Consider the following 17672-nt stretch of genomic DNA (forward strand, 5'->3'; position numbering starts at 1 on the left):
GTCCCCGCATCGACGGCCGATGGAGGTCTTAGTTATTTGACCTCCTCAGTAGATCCAAAATTACTTTTTTTTACATGAATATTTCTGATTGAAGATACAACCGAATGTTTCTATGTGAGAATCACAAAGTTGTTTTTTGTTTGACGTCAGCAAACCCAGTCAAGGCATTCTGTGGAGGCTGAATAGAAATAAAATGAAAACTTCTCCTCAAGAGTTTTAAAATGTGTGCAAATCACCTCGCACATTGCAGCAGTGTTGCAGTTTCTCGGTGAGTGGGAACGTCTCAAGGTTACCAGGAATCCTAACCGCTAGACCGTGTAGAAGCCGACCTGGATGAGTTTTTTTTTTTTTATGGACATTTCATTTATCATTAAGAGATTTCTCTGAACTACCTGGTAAAACATTCATGCTACATGTAAATGCAAACATATCAACAAATTTTAATCAGAATTTTGTCATAGAATGCAGCACATTCAGACTTTATGTTTCATTGGGTGAAGTTTTTTAGCACCTCACACAGGAAGCACATGCTGTTAGTCCAGGTATGAAACAAGCCTCGCATACACTTAATGCCACAGTTTCCTTTGCTTCCCATTGAGCCGTTCCCAGCATCGGACCAGCGCCGGTCCCTGCCAGACAACCCAATGTGGAGCCGCTCCCTAAGCCCATCACCCAGCAGGACATGAGAAGTCAGTCTGTGCTTTGGCACAAGGGAGTAGTGTTCACTAAAAAAAAAAAAAAAACTGACCACCTCTGCCTCCTCCTCCTCCTCATCTTCACTCGCTCACCACCTATCCTGACTTCACAATCCCCTTTTTTTTTAATGCTTGAAATGATGTAAAGCATCAAAGGACACACTATCATCTTGCATTCAGAGCAAAACGTCCGTGTCTACGAGTCACATTCCCATCAGAGCAAACAGAAGTGAAAAGGTCTGTTTTAAAGTGTGGCTGCAAGATGAAGCTTGTGATGATGATGAATATATTTATTAGATAGAATGTTAGAGTACAAGTACAGCAGCAAATTAACATAGCAGCCTATAGAGAAGGCTTGTTGATATGTGTACACTGACAAACTTAGACTTAACCCCAAATGAATGTCTAAAAAAAACCCAGGAAACTTTCCTTCATGTAGTTTCCATGGATGAAGAGTGTGCACAGCCCCCGATGAAAGGTGAATGGGTTCACCAATTCCTCTCTTGCATACTTTTCCTCAAAGATTTTCTGCAAAAGAGGAAGTTTTTTTTTTTTTTTTTACATCTATCATGACTCATTATTTTTTTTTAACGAAACCACAAATTATATTTAAAGCTTCAAGCATATACCTTTTATGCTTGAAGCCTAAATGAGCTGCATGTCAGTTGTGGTGAGAATTTAGACGTATTAGGAACCAGCATCCCTGGAAGTCATCGCCATGGATATATCCTCCATTCGGTGTCACTGGAAGAAGTTCCACAAATCTTTACGTCTCCTTATCCGTGTTCTTCCAGCGTGCTCACTGGAGCTATCGGTGTGGATGGTACAGTACATCCGCCCATTTACACATCTACAGCTATAAAGCAGTCATTCACTTCTAAAGAGACGCTGCCAACACACACACACACACACACACGACTTTCGTCCATGGATAGCAGGACGAGATGCCGAGCCAGGGCTGGTTGAAAGAAGGCCTTATGAGGAGGAACCACACAAACACAACCACACACACACACACACACACACACAGTGTGACAAGCAGCCTTCATAGGAACACCACGTATGTGTCAGAACAATCCTGTGTGTACAGAAACTCTAGTGTTTCTACACATCCGAAGCCACTGCATCTAATTTTAGTCCAGTTCTCTCCGAACCGAGCCAGAGACGGATCGGTGCCGCCGTTCTCGCTACAATTAACACGTATGTGTTTTATTTAATCGGTGAATTCACCACACACACATACGTCTGTTGTGTGTGTGTGAACACAAACGGCAACAGTTTTTCAACTGAAACAGGTGACTCAGCACTTTTCCTCAGCTTGAAATGTGTCACCTTGAGGAAAAAGCCTCAGTCTGGTTCCACTCCATCCCACCGGACCGTCTGTGTCAGCAGCATTCCGGTTTGTCTCCGCTCACATTTGGATGATTTGAGGGCGGAGGGGGGGAACACCAGCGCCTCTGTGCTGACCTCCCTCGTCGGCTCTGAGAGGCCTTTCAGGTGGACTCTGGAACGCCGCTGGGTGTCGGTCCGGGCTGCACTCACAGGGACTGTAAATGAGCTGGAATCAGTGGCCGTAAAACAGGCTGGGACAGAAACACACACACAGTCAAACATAAGGATAAATGTTAGTCGTCTCAAGATAACCTGGAATAAAAGCCTTCAGTGGCTTCATGGGGCCACAAAGAGACAACCATTCAGGCACGACAGAGAATTTAGAGTAATCAATTGACCTAAATCGCATGTTTTTGGAGATGGGAAGAAACCGGAGAACAAACTCCGCACAGATAGGATTCGAAACTGGAATCCTTCTTGCTGTGAGGTGACAGTGCTAAGTGCTAACCACTACATCACCGTGCTACCCTTATCGGAGGCTTTGGTATTGTAATAAAACACGCACTTGCTTGAACGGTCAGTATGATCAACGACACCATCAGCTTAGATTGCTCAATCCAAGCTGATCAGTTGAGACAATGATGATTTCCCATACCGGGAGTCAAACCCGGACCGCCTGGGTGAAAACCAGGAATCCTAACCGCTAGACCATATGGGACCTGATGGGCGGCGATGACATCAACACGCTCGACTTCACTGACGTCACGTGATTCATCGAGCAGCAAAGGAAATGTCAGAGGGTGGGGATGAAATCTTAATAACCCATGAACAAAAACAGCGATGACACAGGTGATAAATATTTAGTATAACTCAAATTATGTGTATTTCATTCACTTAAAATCCTGCACTCACACACACACACAAACACATTATTTGTGTTGTCGCTTCATACAAATAGGTAAAAAATAAAATCACACGTTTTAGTGTTTCACTGTCGTGTATTTTGCCTCGACTTAATAGAATTAGTAAGAGTATTTGCGCCTCCTTCTGCTCGTCTCGGATAAAGTGACTCTGGAACAAAAGGGAATCTCCATATATTCCATGTGTAATGTAAATCCAGTTGGGATAAAGGGCGGCTTCAACGCCAATTGAGTCAACATGGCAGTCATAACGTCAGGTCTTCCCTCTCATAGGCCGTTCATTAATGTGAGGATGAGTAACTGCTGTGAGTCAGACGCAGCTCTTGTACATGTGGAAAACGGCGGCGCTTCCATCGAATCAGCCCACATAATATTCCTTTGTCTGACGTGTCGTTTCTGGGCTACGGAGCAATGAAGAGTCTGTCTGAGGTCAAGCCGGAAAGTAAATTATTTGTGGTAGTTTCCATGTGTTGAAAAATGACGGGTAGGGACGGGGTTACCATGCAGCTCACGGTTTGTGCTCATTTAAAATACAGCTGGACAATTTTTGGATCCAAAAAGCATCATTTGAACTGAACAACTTTCCATTTTGATATCCCCGGCTGATGGGAATTTATAGAACGTTCATAAAATATCCTTGTCTAAAATATGCCGAGAGGTGCAGACTGTATCTATCTGGAAAGAAACAACAGTTTCTTCCAGATAGAAGAAATGTCAAGGTTAAATAGGAAGATAGCGTGAACAATGGGAGCACTCAAAGTGGGCCGCGTCACTGCTCGTAGCATGCAACACTGTTGGCCATGAATGATGGCGAGCAAACCCGATGTTGCTATTTCATCCACGTGCAGAGGCCGAATCAACATCAAGTCTGCAAATAAGAACCGATTTAGAGCAAATCAGCCGTTAATGTGTTTCCCTTTGAAGGTGCAGGCGCTGACTGAGCGTCAACGAGTGCAGCGAACACACAGCCAGCATTTAAAGCTTGAATAGAGCCGGGCGGGAGACGAACGGCCGGCACGCCTTGGCTCAACCTCAGGCTAACATTAGCATGTTTGACTTTAGACGCAGCCTGTATATGCACACACACACACACACACACACACACAAATATATGTACTTCATCATTTTAGGGTTTTAATCAACTACTTTGCAAACACAAAATCACGCAGTATATTTATTGACATTTACATTTTAAATAATTTTACAGACTCTGTCTGATTCAACAAGACTGTAAATCTCATGGAAATCTACTGGAAAATATCCACCACAGTTTTGGAATTATTTTATGAATTAATCCGATTTAAATTGCCTGGCACCGTCCAGTTCGTTCAAACCCATCCAACGACAGAGAAGCGCACCTCTATTGTTTGTTCTTAGATGGTTTCATCTTAAATGTAACTAATATTTAACTTATGTAAGACTCAAATGGAATAAAATTTGACTTGATTTCAGAAACTCATCTCCAGCCTGGTGTCCGTCTCCAGGTGGCGATGCCTGCTGATGCTCCTTTAATTTATTCATTTGCTAAAATTAATTTCACTGTCTTCACTGATACTGAAACATGAATAAATACCTATTTGCTAATGTAAATATCTTCTTAAGTTTTGGAACTGTAATAAGTAGATTATACATAATCTTCTGTATCAAAGAGCATTTCAATAAATAAAGACATTACTTAATTCCGTGATTTGACTGTGACATTCAGGGCTGGGCAATGACCTCACCCACCGGCACCTCTCTCTCCCTCTCTCCCCCTCTCTCTCTCTCTCTCCCTCTAACATCTAAATGTGTGGTGGAGTTTGAATAAAGCTTCTTTCTGCTCTCCAACACAGGCAGGAGCAAGAGGCCCCTGGAGTTGCTGGCACTGGGAGCTTTGGAGCATCAACGGTACGTTTGCAACTCGCCACCGGAGTCCTTAACCAGGAATACCGTGAAGCGGCTTCAGGGGTCGGGTTGGCGTTTCTTCTGCCTGTGATTTGGGGACAGTTATTGTGTTTATCGGTAGCAAACCGCTGTGACTCCCAGGAAGAGAAATCAGTCGGGTTTTATGCTGAGACATGTGACTGTGAAAGTTTTTCTGATTTACCTGTACTTATTAACGTTAGTCATTTCCACTTCTAAACTTAAAACATATAATCTTGGTTATATAAAAGTGGAAGAGGAAGCTTAATAATATTTATTGATCAGTTTGCATTCAGGACGGCTTCTTTGTATGAAAAGTTCAACAGATTAGAGATTTGTTTTTACTCGAGCTCTGAATTCATTGAATATTCTTGTTTCAGCAGGATGGATGGATGGATGGATAGATAGAAAAACGGTGTCATTTATTACAATATAAGTCAAGAGTGTTGTCTCGTCACTATGGTAACGTCAGGCTGTGCAGAGTCATGCAGTGAATTGTAATTTTCAGATGTCCCAAATATAAAGCGCACACTTAATGGGTCCGGCCAGAGTGAATACCTTTTATCCTGTTTGGCACGTGTAACCTTTAACCTTTACCAAAAGGGTGCGTTTGATTTCCGCTAGAGGAGATGTGCCCGGGCATTGGTAGGCATCTGAGAACGGGACGCTGAGCTCTCTGCTGTCTGTGTGTATTCTCAAACACACAGCATTAATGTGTTCTTTACCAGGACATCAGACGTGCAGTTCCACACGTCCCTCTGCAGATCTGTGTGTCGCTCTGTGTTCCTGTGTCCGCCCACAGCATCAATGTCAACTCTGTTCTGACTCTGGAGGTGCAGAGAAGACTGAGTGTGAGTGGGAGGTGGAGGTGGTGGTGGTGGGGCTGCCCTGTTTGCCCACCTTGTGTTTACCTTGGCGAGGTCGCCCCCACAAGGCCCGGCCCTTGACCGTTGCTGGAACAGACCTGGGCCTTATTACCCACCACCTCAGCTGGGAGCGGAACATACCACAGCGGCCGGGCAGGGGAGCAGCAGCCACCCCTCCACCTGAATGGGTGCTCTGTGGAGAGACGACTGACCTGGACTGACATGCTTCCTCACAGACGCTCGCGCACACGATGAGGAGGCCACAGTGTAAATGATGCATTTAAAGAGAGGCGAGGAGCTGCTCAGTGATTGGCTCAGAGGAGGTGGAGGTGTTGGCGTCTTTGCGTTAATCCGCTGTGAGTTACAGTACGAGTGTTCCTGATTAGATTCATTATTGAAGGCCCACGGCATTGTAGTGTTAAGTAGACTAACGTGCATCACAGACTGATATATCAAATCTAATGTTTCCCCTAAATCTTAACCAAAGTGCTTTTGTTGCCTGAATCACAGACCCGAGTCTGGCCCGGGTTCTGATGTTAGAGACACACCCGCAGCAAGGTGGGAAACAAACCACTGGGGGTCAGCAAAAGGAATTATAGTTAGCAGTGTCATTGGATCGACTGATTTTTTCTTGCTGCTGGCAATTCGATGTAACGGAGACGCAGTTGCACCTAAATTATAACCACAGGAAAACAATTGCACCCTTGAATTTGGAAATAAATAATTGGTTTCACTAGCAATGATCTCAAAAGTTGACTAAAAGGCTTGTTGCACTAATTCTCTTCTGTGTTCTTGCAGCACATGCATCAGTAAAGTCTTAAAGGAGAAGTTCATGTGAGGTCGTTGTTGGAGAGCCACTGGAGGACGGTTAAAATGCAGTAAAGTGCCATTAAAGATGAGAGAAGCTGAGTTTAAGCCTCACAAGGCAGCCAGGAAAATCAGGAGACTCACGTAAAAGCAGCTCAAAACGAGGCGCAACACGTCATTGTGAGACTTTCCATCACAGACGGATGATAAATGGACGGTTGTGTGTGACTCCTGGATGAAATAGCCGCGCTGTTTGTGTACGCCGTGTGCTATTTTGTGTTTCCTCCCAACCTGGGCCAAAATTCACTCTCAGACAAATCTTAGACAGAAAGGCAAATAGAAGTCGTACTGTACGCGCTGGAATTGTGAAACGCTGAGCATGCTAACGACCGAGTGGAAGCACATCCCAACTCTGTCGTGGCCTTCCAGCAGGCCGCCCGCCGCCTCGGGTCAGCCAGCGTAAATGCTCTGTGAGTGTGTGTCTCAGGTTTACTGGTTGCTCACGTCATTTTGTGGCCGGTTGGAATGAGTTGGCCGCTCGCTGCAGCCTCTTCTGGGGCTCGTAAACACACAACAATGAGGATTCAGTTGGGATTCGACGTGGTGGAAAGTCAAGCCCTTAAAAAGCAAAAATTCTCTATTTAGCAGCATAGCAGAAGAGCCGGGGCTGCTGTCAAAAACGCTGCATGAATTTGAACTTAAGCAAGACAAATATTTTAACCGACTATGGATGAATTCAGAGCGTGATCCAAAGCCGCTGTCACATCATTATTCATGCAGAATGGCGTCAGTGTTTGGCAAAAAGGACATCGGCATTCTTCAGCTGAGGAAAATATGGCTATTAATGGCAGATTTCATGAAAATGCATCAAATCGCTGCTGCCTCACGGCTCACATTTAAAGATACGCAAAGGACATCACTTTGAGAAATTATTGATGCATGTATTTTATTTTATGTCCATTTTCATCACACAATGAAATATTGAAAGGAGTTGAAAATTAGCCTTTAAACCTTCATTTTTAAAAATTGCTTTTCAACAAATGAAAACTCTTTGAATGAATCGTGCCCCTCCCTTTCAGCCTGGATTTGTTTTAGTACTACAGACATTTCCTGTGAGAGACAGAGGAGCTTTCATTCCTCGGTGGACACGTGCGACACTCGAAAGTGATACCAGAGACTTTTGACGTGCTCTTTCCATTTTAGCTAAAGGGGCTGACGTAATGAAACAAAATGCACTGAGTGTCCTGGATAACACGGAATATGAATGTAAGCATACAGAAGTTGGGGGGAAAAAACACTCTGGCATTCCGGGGTGGAGGAAACGATAATAAGCCCGTCATTCATGCTAAAACGTACTTCACTGTTTGTTCAACAAGCACTCCTAGTAAAGAGGTTTATATTGCTTAACATTCCTTCAATATGTTGTGTGTTTATTCTGTGATAATCCTGGTTTTATCCGGCTTGTGATCGGTGGGGAACGTCAGGTTTGGAGAAACCACTGGAAACATCAAACAGGCTTTCAGCAGACTCTGTCCTTAATCAATATGTAATATGTAATATCAAATATTTGACTCCAGCATCACCCAACTGGCTGTCTTTCAGGTAACGATGACCCCCCTGCTTCTGCTCTGTTTGTCCTTGCCCCTCATTTCGGCAACGGAATCATTTGAAGATCATGAAGGTAAGCGTTTGCCGACTGGTAAAAGCTGCAGCAGGAACTGTTTGATTTATTTTCACTTTTTGTTTTTGTCTTTATGCCATGATTTCTTGAGAACCTGACTATTAGACAACAGGCAACTCATATGGTTACAATTTAATTATTTAAAGCTATTTGTTGCTCTAATTATTTTTTCTTGTATAATTTATTATCTGATTGGAAATTAAGAAATGATCCTGCTGCTCCAATGGCCAAGTCAGATTTTATTTGATTATTTTGCTTGTATATGTTTTATAGTTTACTTTTCTGAAAACTCATTGGTTACCTCATGGCCTGTCCGACTATCCTGAAATTAGGATTTTTCCAGTGAGAGGCAGGATTTTAAATATAAGACCAAACGTACTCAGTCGGATAGTATATAAAAGCTAACATATGAATCAGGACTTTCCCTCGACTTAGATGGGACATTGCGTGTCAGCATCCCTTTGGAGATGCCGCTCCGTCCTCTGCTGGGAAGCAAGGTGGTGGTGCCATGCTACTTCCATGACAACACAGTCAACGACCCCGGAGCCCCGACCATCACCCCGCTCTCCCACCGCATCAAATGGACCTACGTCACTAAGGAGAAAGTAACTACGATCCTGGTGGCGTCAGAGGGAAAAATTCAAGTGGAGCTGGAGTATTTGGACAGAGTGACAATGATCAACTACCCACTGGTGCCGACTGATGCCTCCATAGAGATGACGGAGCTGAGGTCCAGGGATTCTGGTGCCTACCGCTGCGAGGTGATGCACGGCATCGAGGACAACTATGACTCTGTGGAAATCCAGGTTCAGGGTACGCTACGGCAGCTTGTACCGTTCTTACTCACCATGTGGTAATCAGACCTCCATCAGTGTAGAATTAGCCACTGCAATACCACACTGATGACACAAATGTTGAAGAAAAGGTTAGTTATTCAGATTCAATCACTGTTCCTCGTGTCATCCACCCACTTTCTGCACCTCACAGGGATCGTGTTCCACTACCGAGCCATCACCACCCGCTACACCCTGACATTTGAGAAGGCCAAGGCGGCCTGTGTCCTGAACAGCGCCAGCATCGCCACTCCTGCACAGCTCCAGGCTGCTTATGATGATGGATACCACCAATGTGATGCTGGATGGCTCTCTGACCAGACAGTTAGGTAGAAGAGAAAGCCTTTATATGTACACACTTTACACTGCAAACACACAACAAAATTGGATTTACACCCTAGTACAACCACACACATGCATAAATATGCATCAGGGCCTTAGCATGCGGAGAGGGAATAGGCTGAAGGTGCGCCATGATCGGCGCACCTGGAGCAGTTAGGGGGTATGGTGCCTTGCTCAAGGGCACCAAAGGTAGTAGTGTCCAACCATCCAAACTCGTCTCCTTATATTGATCACAAAGGACAAGGTGCCATCAGGAAAGACTGTCCATCCGCTGACTGATATCTCTATGGATCTCTGAAGGTACCCGATCCAGGAGCCGCGGGAGCCTTGCTATGGAGACAAGGAGGACTTCCCTGGCGTGAGAACCTATGGTGTCAGAGATGTCAACGAGACCTATGACGTCTACTGTTTCGCTGAGAAAATGTCAGGTACGTCCCAATGAAACGTCTGTCCTGCATAGACGACTCTGGGCGCCACGTCACCGTGCTGTAATCTCTCCTTCCAGGCAGAGTCTTCTATTCCATGTCTGTGGAGAAGTTTACCTTCTACGAAGCAGGAGATCAGTGTACCAAACTCGGGGCTCGGCTCGCCACCACTGGAGAGCTTCACCTGGCGTGGAAGGTGGGAATGGATGTTTGTAATGCTGGCTGGCTGGCGGACAGGAGCGTACGCTACCCAATCAATATCGCCAGGCCTCAGTGTGGAGGCGGGCTCCTAGGAGTGAGAACCATCTACCTCCACCCTAACCAGACCGGATACCCCTATCCAGACTCTCGCTACGATGCCATCTGCTTCCTAGGTAAACCCCTCCCGTCATCGTGGACATTAGACCTTTCAGGGTTATCAATAAGGCTTTAAAATGATCCATTATATTAAGCAACTACCATCTTTATCCCCTTTAGATGGTGACGATGAAGGTGCCGTGCCTATGAAGACCACCCCGTTCCCGGACATCGTCCGCATTACACCTGCCCCTGGCGCGTACCCAACCCTCACCCCTCCACCTGATGGTGAGGAGATTGTGGGTGGAGAAATTGACACCCTCTTCCCATTGCCCATCCCACCCAGTGTGACAGACACGTACACCAAAGTGACTCCTGTGGGCCGTGAACCGGGACTGATAGAGTTAGATGCTGAAATGGGTCCTACAGGTAAGATGGGTCTGTCCTACCTGACAAAAAAAAGACCTTCTGAGTGCACAAAAAATAACATTTGATGACATTTGATGAAAGGTTGGAGTAGTTATAGGTGTTGCATTGTTATGTGGAAGCAACACGAACACCACAAAGCTTGTTTGAGTATTTAGACACTTTTGTTTGAGGAGTTAACCTGAACAAATGACCTTTGCCACTCATCTATGTCACTCTATTGAACAGAATACTACAGACATTTATGCTAAAATTCAAACCCCACATCAATTAAAAATTATCACAAGAGAAACTCACAAGGGAGAATTGAAGTTGAACAGAAAAGTGTGACTTACCCTCCGTTTGTCTTGCTTTGCAATTCGTCCCCCTCCTTCTTGCTTGCCAGGCGTGGTGTTCCACTACCGACCCATCACCGGGCGGTACACCCTGACCTTTCCGGAGGCTGAAGAGGCCTGCCGGAGTATCGGAGCGATCATCGCCAGCCCCCAGCAGCTGCAGGCAGCCTTTGAGAAAGGCTACCACCAATGTGATGCTGGTTGGCTCCGAGACCAGAGCGTCAGGTGAGCTGGAGGAAGAAATAGAAGTATCCTGATCAGTTTCCTGTTTGAAACTGATCCAATGTTTAGGAATTTGAATTCCATTTTGGACTCAGGTAGCAACACTCTCTCTCCTGCTCAGGTATCCCATCGTCCACCCCAGAGATAACTGTGCTGGAAACCTGCCCCTCCTCCCAGGAGTCAGATCTTATGGCCTGAGACCAGCTAGTGAAAATTATGACGTATTTTGTTATGTGGAACATCTGCGAGGTGAGGATCCCCCTCAGACACTGATAATGAAATTGTTCGAGTAGTTAGATTATATATCTACATGTTGGAACTCTTCTGAATGGTGGCGGATGCTTCTGTCATTCTCTCAGGTGAGGTCTTCTTCACCAGTGACTATGACAGCTTCTCCTATGACGAGGCTGTGCAGCACTGCCAGAAGCTCAACACCACCCTGGCCTCCACCGGCCAGCTACACGCCGCCTGGAATCAAGGCCTTGACAAATGCCGCCCAGGCTGGTTGATGGACCGCAGCGTCCGATACCCCATCACAACCCCGAGGTCCCACTGCGGAGGCGGTCAGGTCGGGGTCCACATCATCTACGCCTTCCCCAACCAGACCGGATATCCTGACGAGCATTCGCGCTATGATGCCTACTGTTTTAAAGGTAGGAAGGAGTTTTTACATTTACATTTTCCATTTGACCGGAAGGAAGTACGTGATGCTGAAGATAGTTTTGTGTATTTTAGCTGAAATCCAAACCGCTATGAATGTGACCATCGTGACGGAAGAAGTCATCAAGGAGACGATAATAAGAACCGATCAAGTGGCTCCCGAAGGCAAGGCGGCTGCATGAAACCTCAAGTGTTTGAATTACGCAGCAATATGTGCAGGTTTCACATGAATATAGCTATAACCCGAAAACTGCTAGACAGAGCGCAGAGACTCCTAAATGCTACCACCAACTTTGATAAAGCTGCGATTAAAAGATGAATGCTTAAAGGTTTCTAACATATTATAATCCGAAGAAGGCTCTAAAATGAAATGTTGGTATTGGTTAGTTCAAATTATTAGCTGAAGGTCAGAAAAAATATTTGAAATTGCAGCGCTAGATTTGACAAATGAACGGATGGCTTTCCAGTGATCTTTATTCCTTCATTTTGTCTCAGCTGGAATTGAAACCATCGTGACAGAGGATGTAATCAATAAGACCACCGTCACAGTTGATCAGTTCGCTCCCACAGGTAAGACTGACACATCAAGAATAGTTTCTTATAGCCTTGTTGCCACCGTTTTGTATGATTGTAATATTTCAAATATTCTTCAGCTTAGTTTTCTTTGCTTGATTCTTTTAGTTGGGACGTCCGTAACCTACACGGAACCTGAAGGCAGCATAAACATTACTGAACTGGAGGAGCTAATCAATAAGACGACCATCGTAACGGACGGAGCTGTTCCTACCGGTAAGACATCTGGACATAACAGAATGACCAAAGTCTTTTCTGCAAACATGGCCACAATTCTATTATTTTAATGATGCTAGGTTCAAGTGCCATGGGACATAACAAAGATCTGATCGACTGTTCTTAATGCTTCCCCTAGTGCAACCTTCACTCCCTGATGATGTGTCAGGCTCCGGATCAGCAGATCATTCAGCCGGCGGGGAGTCCGGGGAGTCCGGGGAGTCCAGCGCCTTCAGCGCCAGCGGTGACGCCTCCGGGTCAGGACAGGAAGTCATCTTCAGCGGACATGTTGATGTCTTCTCCGGAGAGGGATCGGCCTCTGGAGGTCCACAGGAGGGAGAAGGGGGAAGCGCTGTCTTCTTCACATCCGGAGAATCGGGTAGTGCCTCTGCATCTGGGGAGGGACCGGACTGGCAACACTCCGGTTTCCTTGTATCAGGCTCCGGTATTCCCAGTGGAAGTGGAGACATCAGCGGTAGTGGTGAAGACTCTGTGATCATCATGGTGGAAGGGAAGTTGGTGGACATGTCCAAATCCCAAACCGAACAAGAGTTAAGCCAGGGAGGCACCGATTCTAGTGGGGCTTTCTTGGAATCCGGATCTGGAGATATATCCGGATCAGGCTTTGAAGGATTGTCTGGAGATATATCCGGATCAGGCATTGGAGGACTTTCTGGAGATATATCCGGATCAGGCATTGGAGGATTTTCTGGAGATATATCCGGATCAGGCATTGGAGGATTTTCTGGAGATATATCCGGATTAGGCATTGGAGGATTTTCTGGAGATATACCCGGATCAGGCTTTGAAGGATTGTCTGGAGATATATCCGGATCAGGCATTGGAGGATTTTCTGGAGATATATCCGGATCAGGCTTTGAAGGATTATCTGGAGATGAGTCTGGATCTGACCTTGATGGATTTTCTGGCATCTCGTTTATCGACCACATTGGGACGGATCTAACAGTCCAGCCATCCGGAGAACAGGAGGTGTCTGGATATCGCCCATATGGATCAGGGTTCCCCAGTGGACTTCCAAGTGGTTTTCCCTCCGGCGTCTCAGGCAGCGGTTCTGCCTCCGGGGACTCTTTCCATCAGAGCGGTGACGTCATCTACCTAACAGACGGCGACATGATGGAAGTGACTGTACCCCCACTGATACGCCACCCAGAACAGGGCCGTGGGGTTGTGGAGGTGAGTGGAGGAGGAAGCGGATCAGGGATCCATCAGGAATTCAGCGGCAATTCGGACCATCTCTCAGGAAGCGGGGCCCCTCATGAAACTGCCGAGCTTTCTTTCGCTCCGTCGCCTGAATATCACGTTACTTACACCGAATACACCGACGGTCTTGGCCAGTCAGGGCTTGGAGAGGAGGATCAGGAAGGCCGTGCCGGCCGGCCGGTCTATGAAGTGGCTCCGGACGCAGCCTACACCAACGCACCCACTGCCCCGTCAGTGTCTTTAGAAACCCCCGCCGTGGTGGAGCAGCCTCGAGTAGTGGAAGGTCCGTGGCTTTTGATGTTCTCTTAGCCGCAGCCGAACAGAAGGGATGGAACTAATCAACCAACATTATACCTTCTCGCTCTTTCAGCCTCCACCAATCCCTGTGATCCAAACCCCTGCAGGTCCGGCTCCTGCTCTGTGCAGGGAGTTCTGGCTGTATGTCAGTGTCCTGATGGCTTCACCGGCGTAGACTGCTCGACTCGTGAGTCGCCAAACAGCCATGGCGAATGCGTTTAGATTTCTTAACGAGCGTGTTGTGACGTGCACGTTTGTGTGTGTAGCTGTGCAAGGCTGTGCCGAGGGCTGGCTGGAGTTCGGGGGCAGCTGCTACCTCCACTTTGCGGAGAGAGACACCTGGTCTGAGGCCGAGCAGCGCTGTAAGGAAGTCAACGCCCACCTGGTCAGCATCAGCTCCCAGGAGGAGCAACAGTTTGTCAACTGTAAGTCAACATGTGTGTAGTAGTCACTCTCTTCTGTAGGTCCTCAGAGAAGCCGGCGTCAGACCAGATGAACCAGATGAACCCTTATCCGTGCCTTATCGTAACGCGCCCAGGATAAGGATGGCGTGTTACGTCTTTGTTAACGTCTCGTTTTGTTGCAGCCAACGGTCAGGACTACCAGTGGATTGGACTCAACGACAAAGACGTGCAGAATGAGTTCCGCTGGACAGACAGCAGTCCTTTGGTGAGTCCGACTCCGTGGCAGCTCTCCGGAATGCCCGGCTTTGTGATGAATTTATTGATCCTATTGGTAATTTCGGCAGACCTTTGAGAACTGGAGGCCCAACCAGCCAGATAACTACTTCAACTCTGGGGAGGATTGTGTGGTGATGATCTGGCACGAGGGCGGGCAGTGGAATGACGTGCCGTGTAACTACCACCTTCCCTTCACATGCAAGGCTGGACCCGGTAGGTGTACCGGATTGTGACTGCAAAGAACGGATTGTAGGGAATTTCTTTTTAATAGTTGGATCATTTTGACGGGATCTGGAATATACGAAGTCAACAAGTTACTGGGAATAATCCCAGTCAAAACGCAGATGCAAATAGGCTATGTTGACGATAATCTGGGCCAAATTCACTTTACTGTAACTTGGCGTGCCAATTTATAAACTAGTAATAAACGAACACAGAAATTACCTAGCTAATTCAACCTGCCATGTGTTCTTGTTTGCAGTCATGTGTGACGCTCCGCCTGAGGTGGAGAACGGGCGGCTGATGGGCGGCAGCAGAGAGCGCTATGTCGTCAACTCTATAGTCCGGTACCAGTGTGAGGCAGGCTACACACAGCGCCACCTGTCTGTGATACGCTGTATGGCAAATGGGCAGTGGGAGGAACCACAAGTGGAATGTACAGAAGGTGAGAACGCGAGCTCGCATACGGATTCGTCGAGAACAACCAAAACAAAGTAGAACCAGGAATGGTTTAATAAAATAAGAAAAAAAGATTGGTGAACAAACAGAACATTTAGTTCAGGATAACTTACAAGTCTTCCGGCGACTCGTGTTTCCATGATGTCATCAGTATGCTTACCTTTTCTCCCCCAGCCGGCGCCGACGGCAGCAGGCTACACAAAAGAGCCCTCAGGAGAAGGAGTAAAGCACCGGGAAGCCAACGGGAACAGAGGAAGCTGCTCTGAGCGGGAATGAAAGGACATACAACAGAGCCACAAAGGACCCCTCTTGCAAAGAAGCGTGGACACCAATGCAAATTCCCGACCAAAAAGATAGTATTCCCTGCCATGTACATACACACACACACACGAAAGCACATTTAGAAAGTAGCAGTGTTACCGATCGTTGGTTTTCACCTTTGAGTGTCTCTCTGCACGCGTTAGAAGCAGGATTCTATATATTTATACCGTCCAATTTAAAGCAGGATTCTCTCACACAAGATGAAACGTTCCCCGGTCAGTTGTCAAGACGGCAGACGCTCAAGCAACGCTCGACTCGTGATACACAAGGCCTTAGAATGACACACAAGGTCCAAACGGCCCAGTAACTGCTTCCGATCGCAGCTGGAAGTAAAAATATATTGGTCCATAGACTTTTGCTATATTGTAGAGTATTTTTCTAGATCTGTGTTTCTCAGTGGGCTTTTTAAAATTTTATCTTACCTTTTATTTTCCACTTTTCGGCTAAGCCAATTATGTAATTCAGACCGGTGAAACGAATCATTTCTCGCATCGAGGCGAGGACGGTGATACTCAGGCGTCTTCCTTGTGACGCCTCCAAACGGCGGTTCACGTTACTCTGACCGGGCAACGGCATGAGGATAATTAGGTTCCGTTGTATTTAAATATTAGAATTAAAATCAGAGGGAAAAGAACAGAACGCAGTCATCTTTCCAGATGCTAAATTGTCCTGTCACAAGTTAAAGTCACCTGGATTCAAACACTTACGCACTTTGGGAGTTTTCAGTCACTTCTGTATTGACCATCTGAATCCATCGTCCACCATTAATAATAATAATAAAATAACAAATAAACAGAAATAAAAACGAAGGACGGCAGGATTTCTGCCGGGATGAGCCTCCTGGGGGAGGGGGCAGGTGTCCACCTCCTTTTGCAGAAGATGCAAGGTTGGGGTGGACATTTGTGACCTCTGTTTGGCACCGTCTCAAGTGGGGGGGTCACGCTTTTAGAACGGCCTGTTCAGACAGGATATTAACATCCGTCCTGAGGAGGACAGCTCACACCCACATGCGGCTTTCAATGTTTGCATCAAAATTAATGAATGAAAATAGTTTTTTGACAGGAAATATTTGAGAAAAACCGTCATTGTTGCTTGGCCCTAAATTCTCACCCAGGATGGATGTTGGTACCGGGTCCAAACGGGTTCTGGGATTCAGTTTTAGCTCAATAGATGAATATTGTAAATATCCTCTCTACAGTTCTCTGAACAGCAGGATCTGTCAAATATTTGATTAACTCGTCATCCATCTGTTTATTGATTTTCTAGTTGAATTATCTGCTAAGTTGCCGTTATGAGCTGCTTATCGATTCGACGTGACTGGCCGACAGCCAGATGAACAGAGGACACAAATAGATTTCTATATTCAACTCCATTTTTGATCTTTCTTTTTTTTTTGCTTGTGATAAATGTCTAATCAACAAAAATATGATTCTTGAAACTTGAGAACTGGAACAATTTCAAAGAGCGCAAGCTGTGAAAATATTAGATAACTATTGAGAGAGAAAAAAAAGGATGAGAAGCAAGAGGAAGAGGAGGAAGATGAGGGACACACCAAAACAGCGACACAAACACACAGCCTGACAACACAATAGAGTGTTTAGACAAAGATATGAGTTCAATCAATTTGGATTCTCTGGTGTGAATCTATTAGAACACAGAAATGAATTGCGACATTATTTATGGGATGTTTCACAAATCAGACTGTAAACCAACGCTATTGTGACTTTGTTTAATCCCAAATCCTTCCCAATAAAACTTGGAATCATCGTCTCTGCCAAGTGATTTTCTGTCCCTTTTCACCAGGCAGACGTCGACATGTTTAATTAACGGCTCTTGTCTGGAAACATCATCTCACCCTGAAGCCGTTAGATTCGGAGGGCAGCTGTGTGGAGCCGGAGGAACAAACCCGGCATTTAGTTTGTTTTTAACCCTCTTGTGGAATC

The 17672-nt window shown here is 46.0% G+C and overlaps 1 protein-coding gene and 1 non-coding gene across 2 annotated transcripts; one reads left to right on the top strand and one right to left on the bottom strand.

The window, feature by feature from the left end:
* Window positions 1-2673: 2673 nt before the first annotated feature.
* trnae-uuc (transfer RNA glutamic acid (anticodon UUC)) lies at window positions 2674-2745 on the bottom strand. Its single transcript has one exon. It is a non-coding gene; the product is annotated as a tRNA-Glu (tRNA).
* A 5385-nt stretch (window positions 2746-8130) lies between these two features.
* On the top strand, window positions 8131-15674 carry LOC137893825 (aggrecan core protein-like). The gene is made up of 20 exons (XM_068739264.1): window positions 8131-8203; window positions 8621-9016; window positions 9191-9365; window positions 9679-9806; window positions 9884-10177; window positions 10281-10529; window positions 10912-11086; window positions 11205-11332; window positions 11443-11736; window positions 11819-11908; window positions 12239-12313; window positions 12425-12532; window positions 12672-13154; window positions 13227-14036; window positions 14124-14237; window positions 14317-14475; window positions 14637-14719; window positions 14799-14943; window positions 15212-15394; window positions 15583-15674. The coding sequence occupies exons 1-20, from the start codon at window positions 8131-8133 to the stop codon at window positions 15672-15674; spliced, it is 4254 nt and encodes a 1417-aa protein (XP_068595365.1).
* Window positions 15675-17672: the final 1998 nt, after the last annotated feature.

Source organism: Brachionichthys hirsutus, chromosome 5 (genome assembly GCF_040956055.1).
Source record: "Brachionichthys hirsutus isolate HB-005 chromosome 5, CSIRO-AGI_Bhir_v1, whole genome shotgun sequence".
Lineage (NCBI taxonomy): Eukaryota > Metazoa > Chordata > Actinopteri > Lophiiformes > Brachionichthyidae > Brachionichthys > Brachionichthys hirsutus.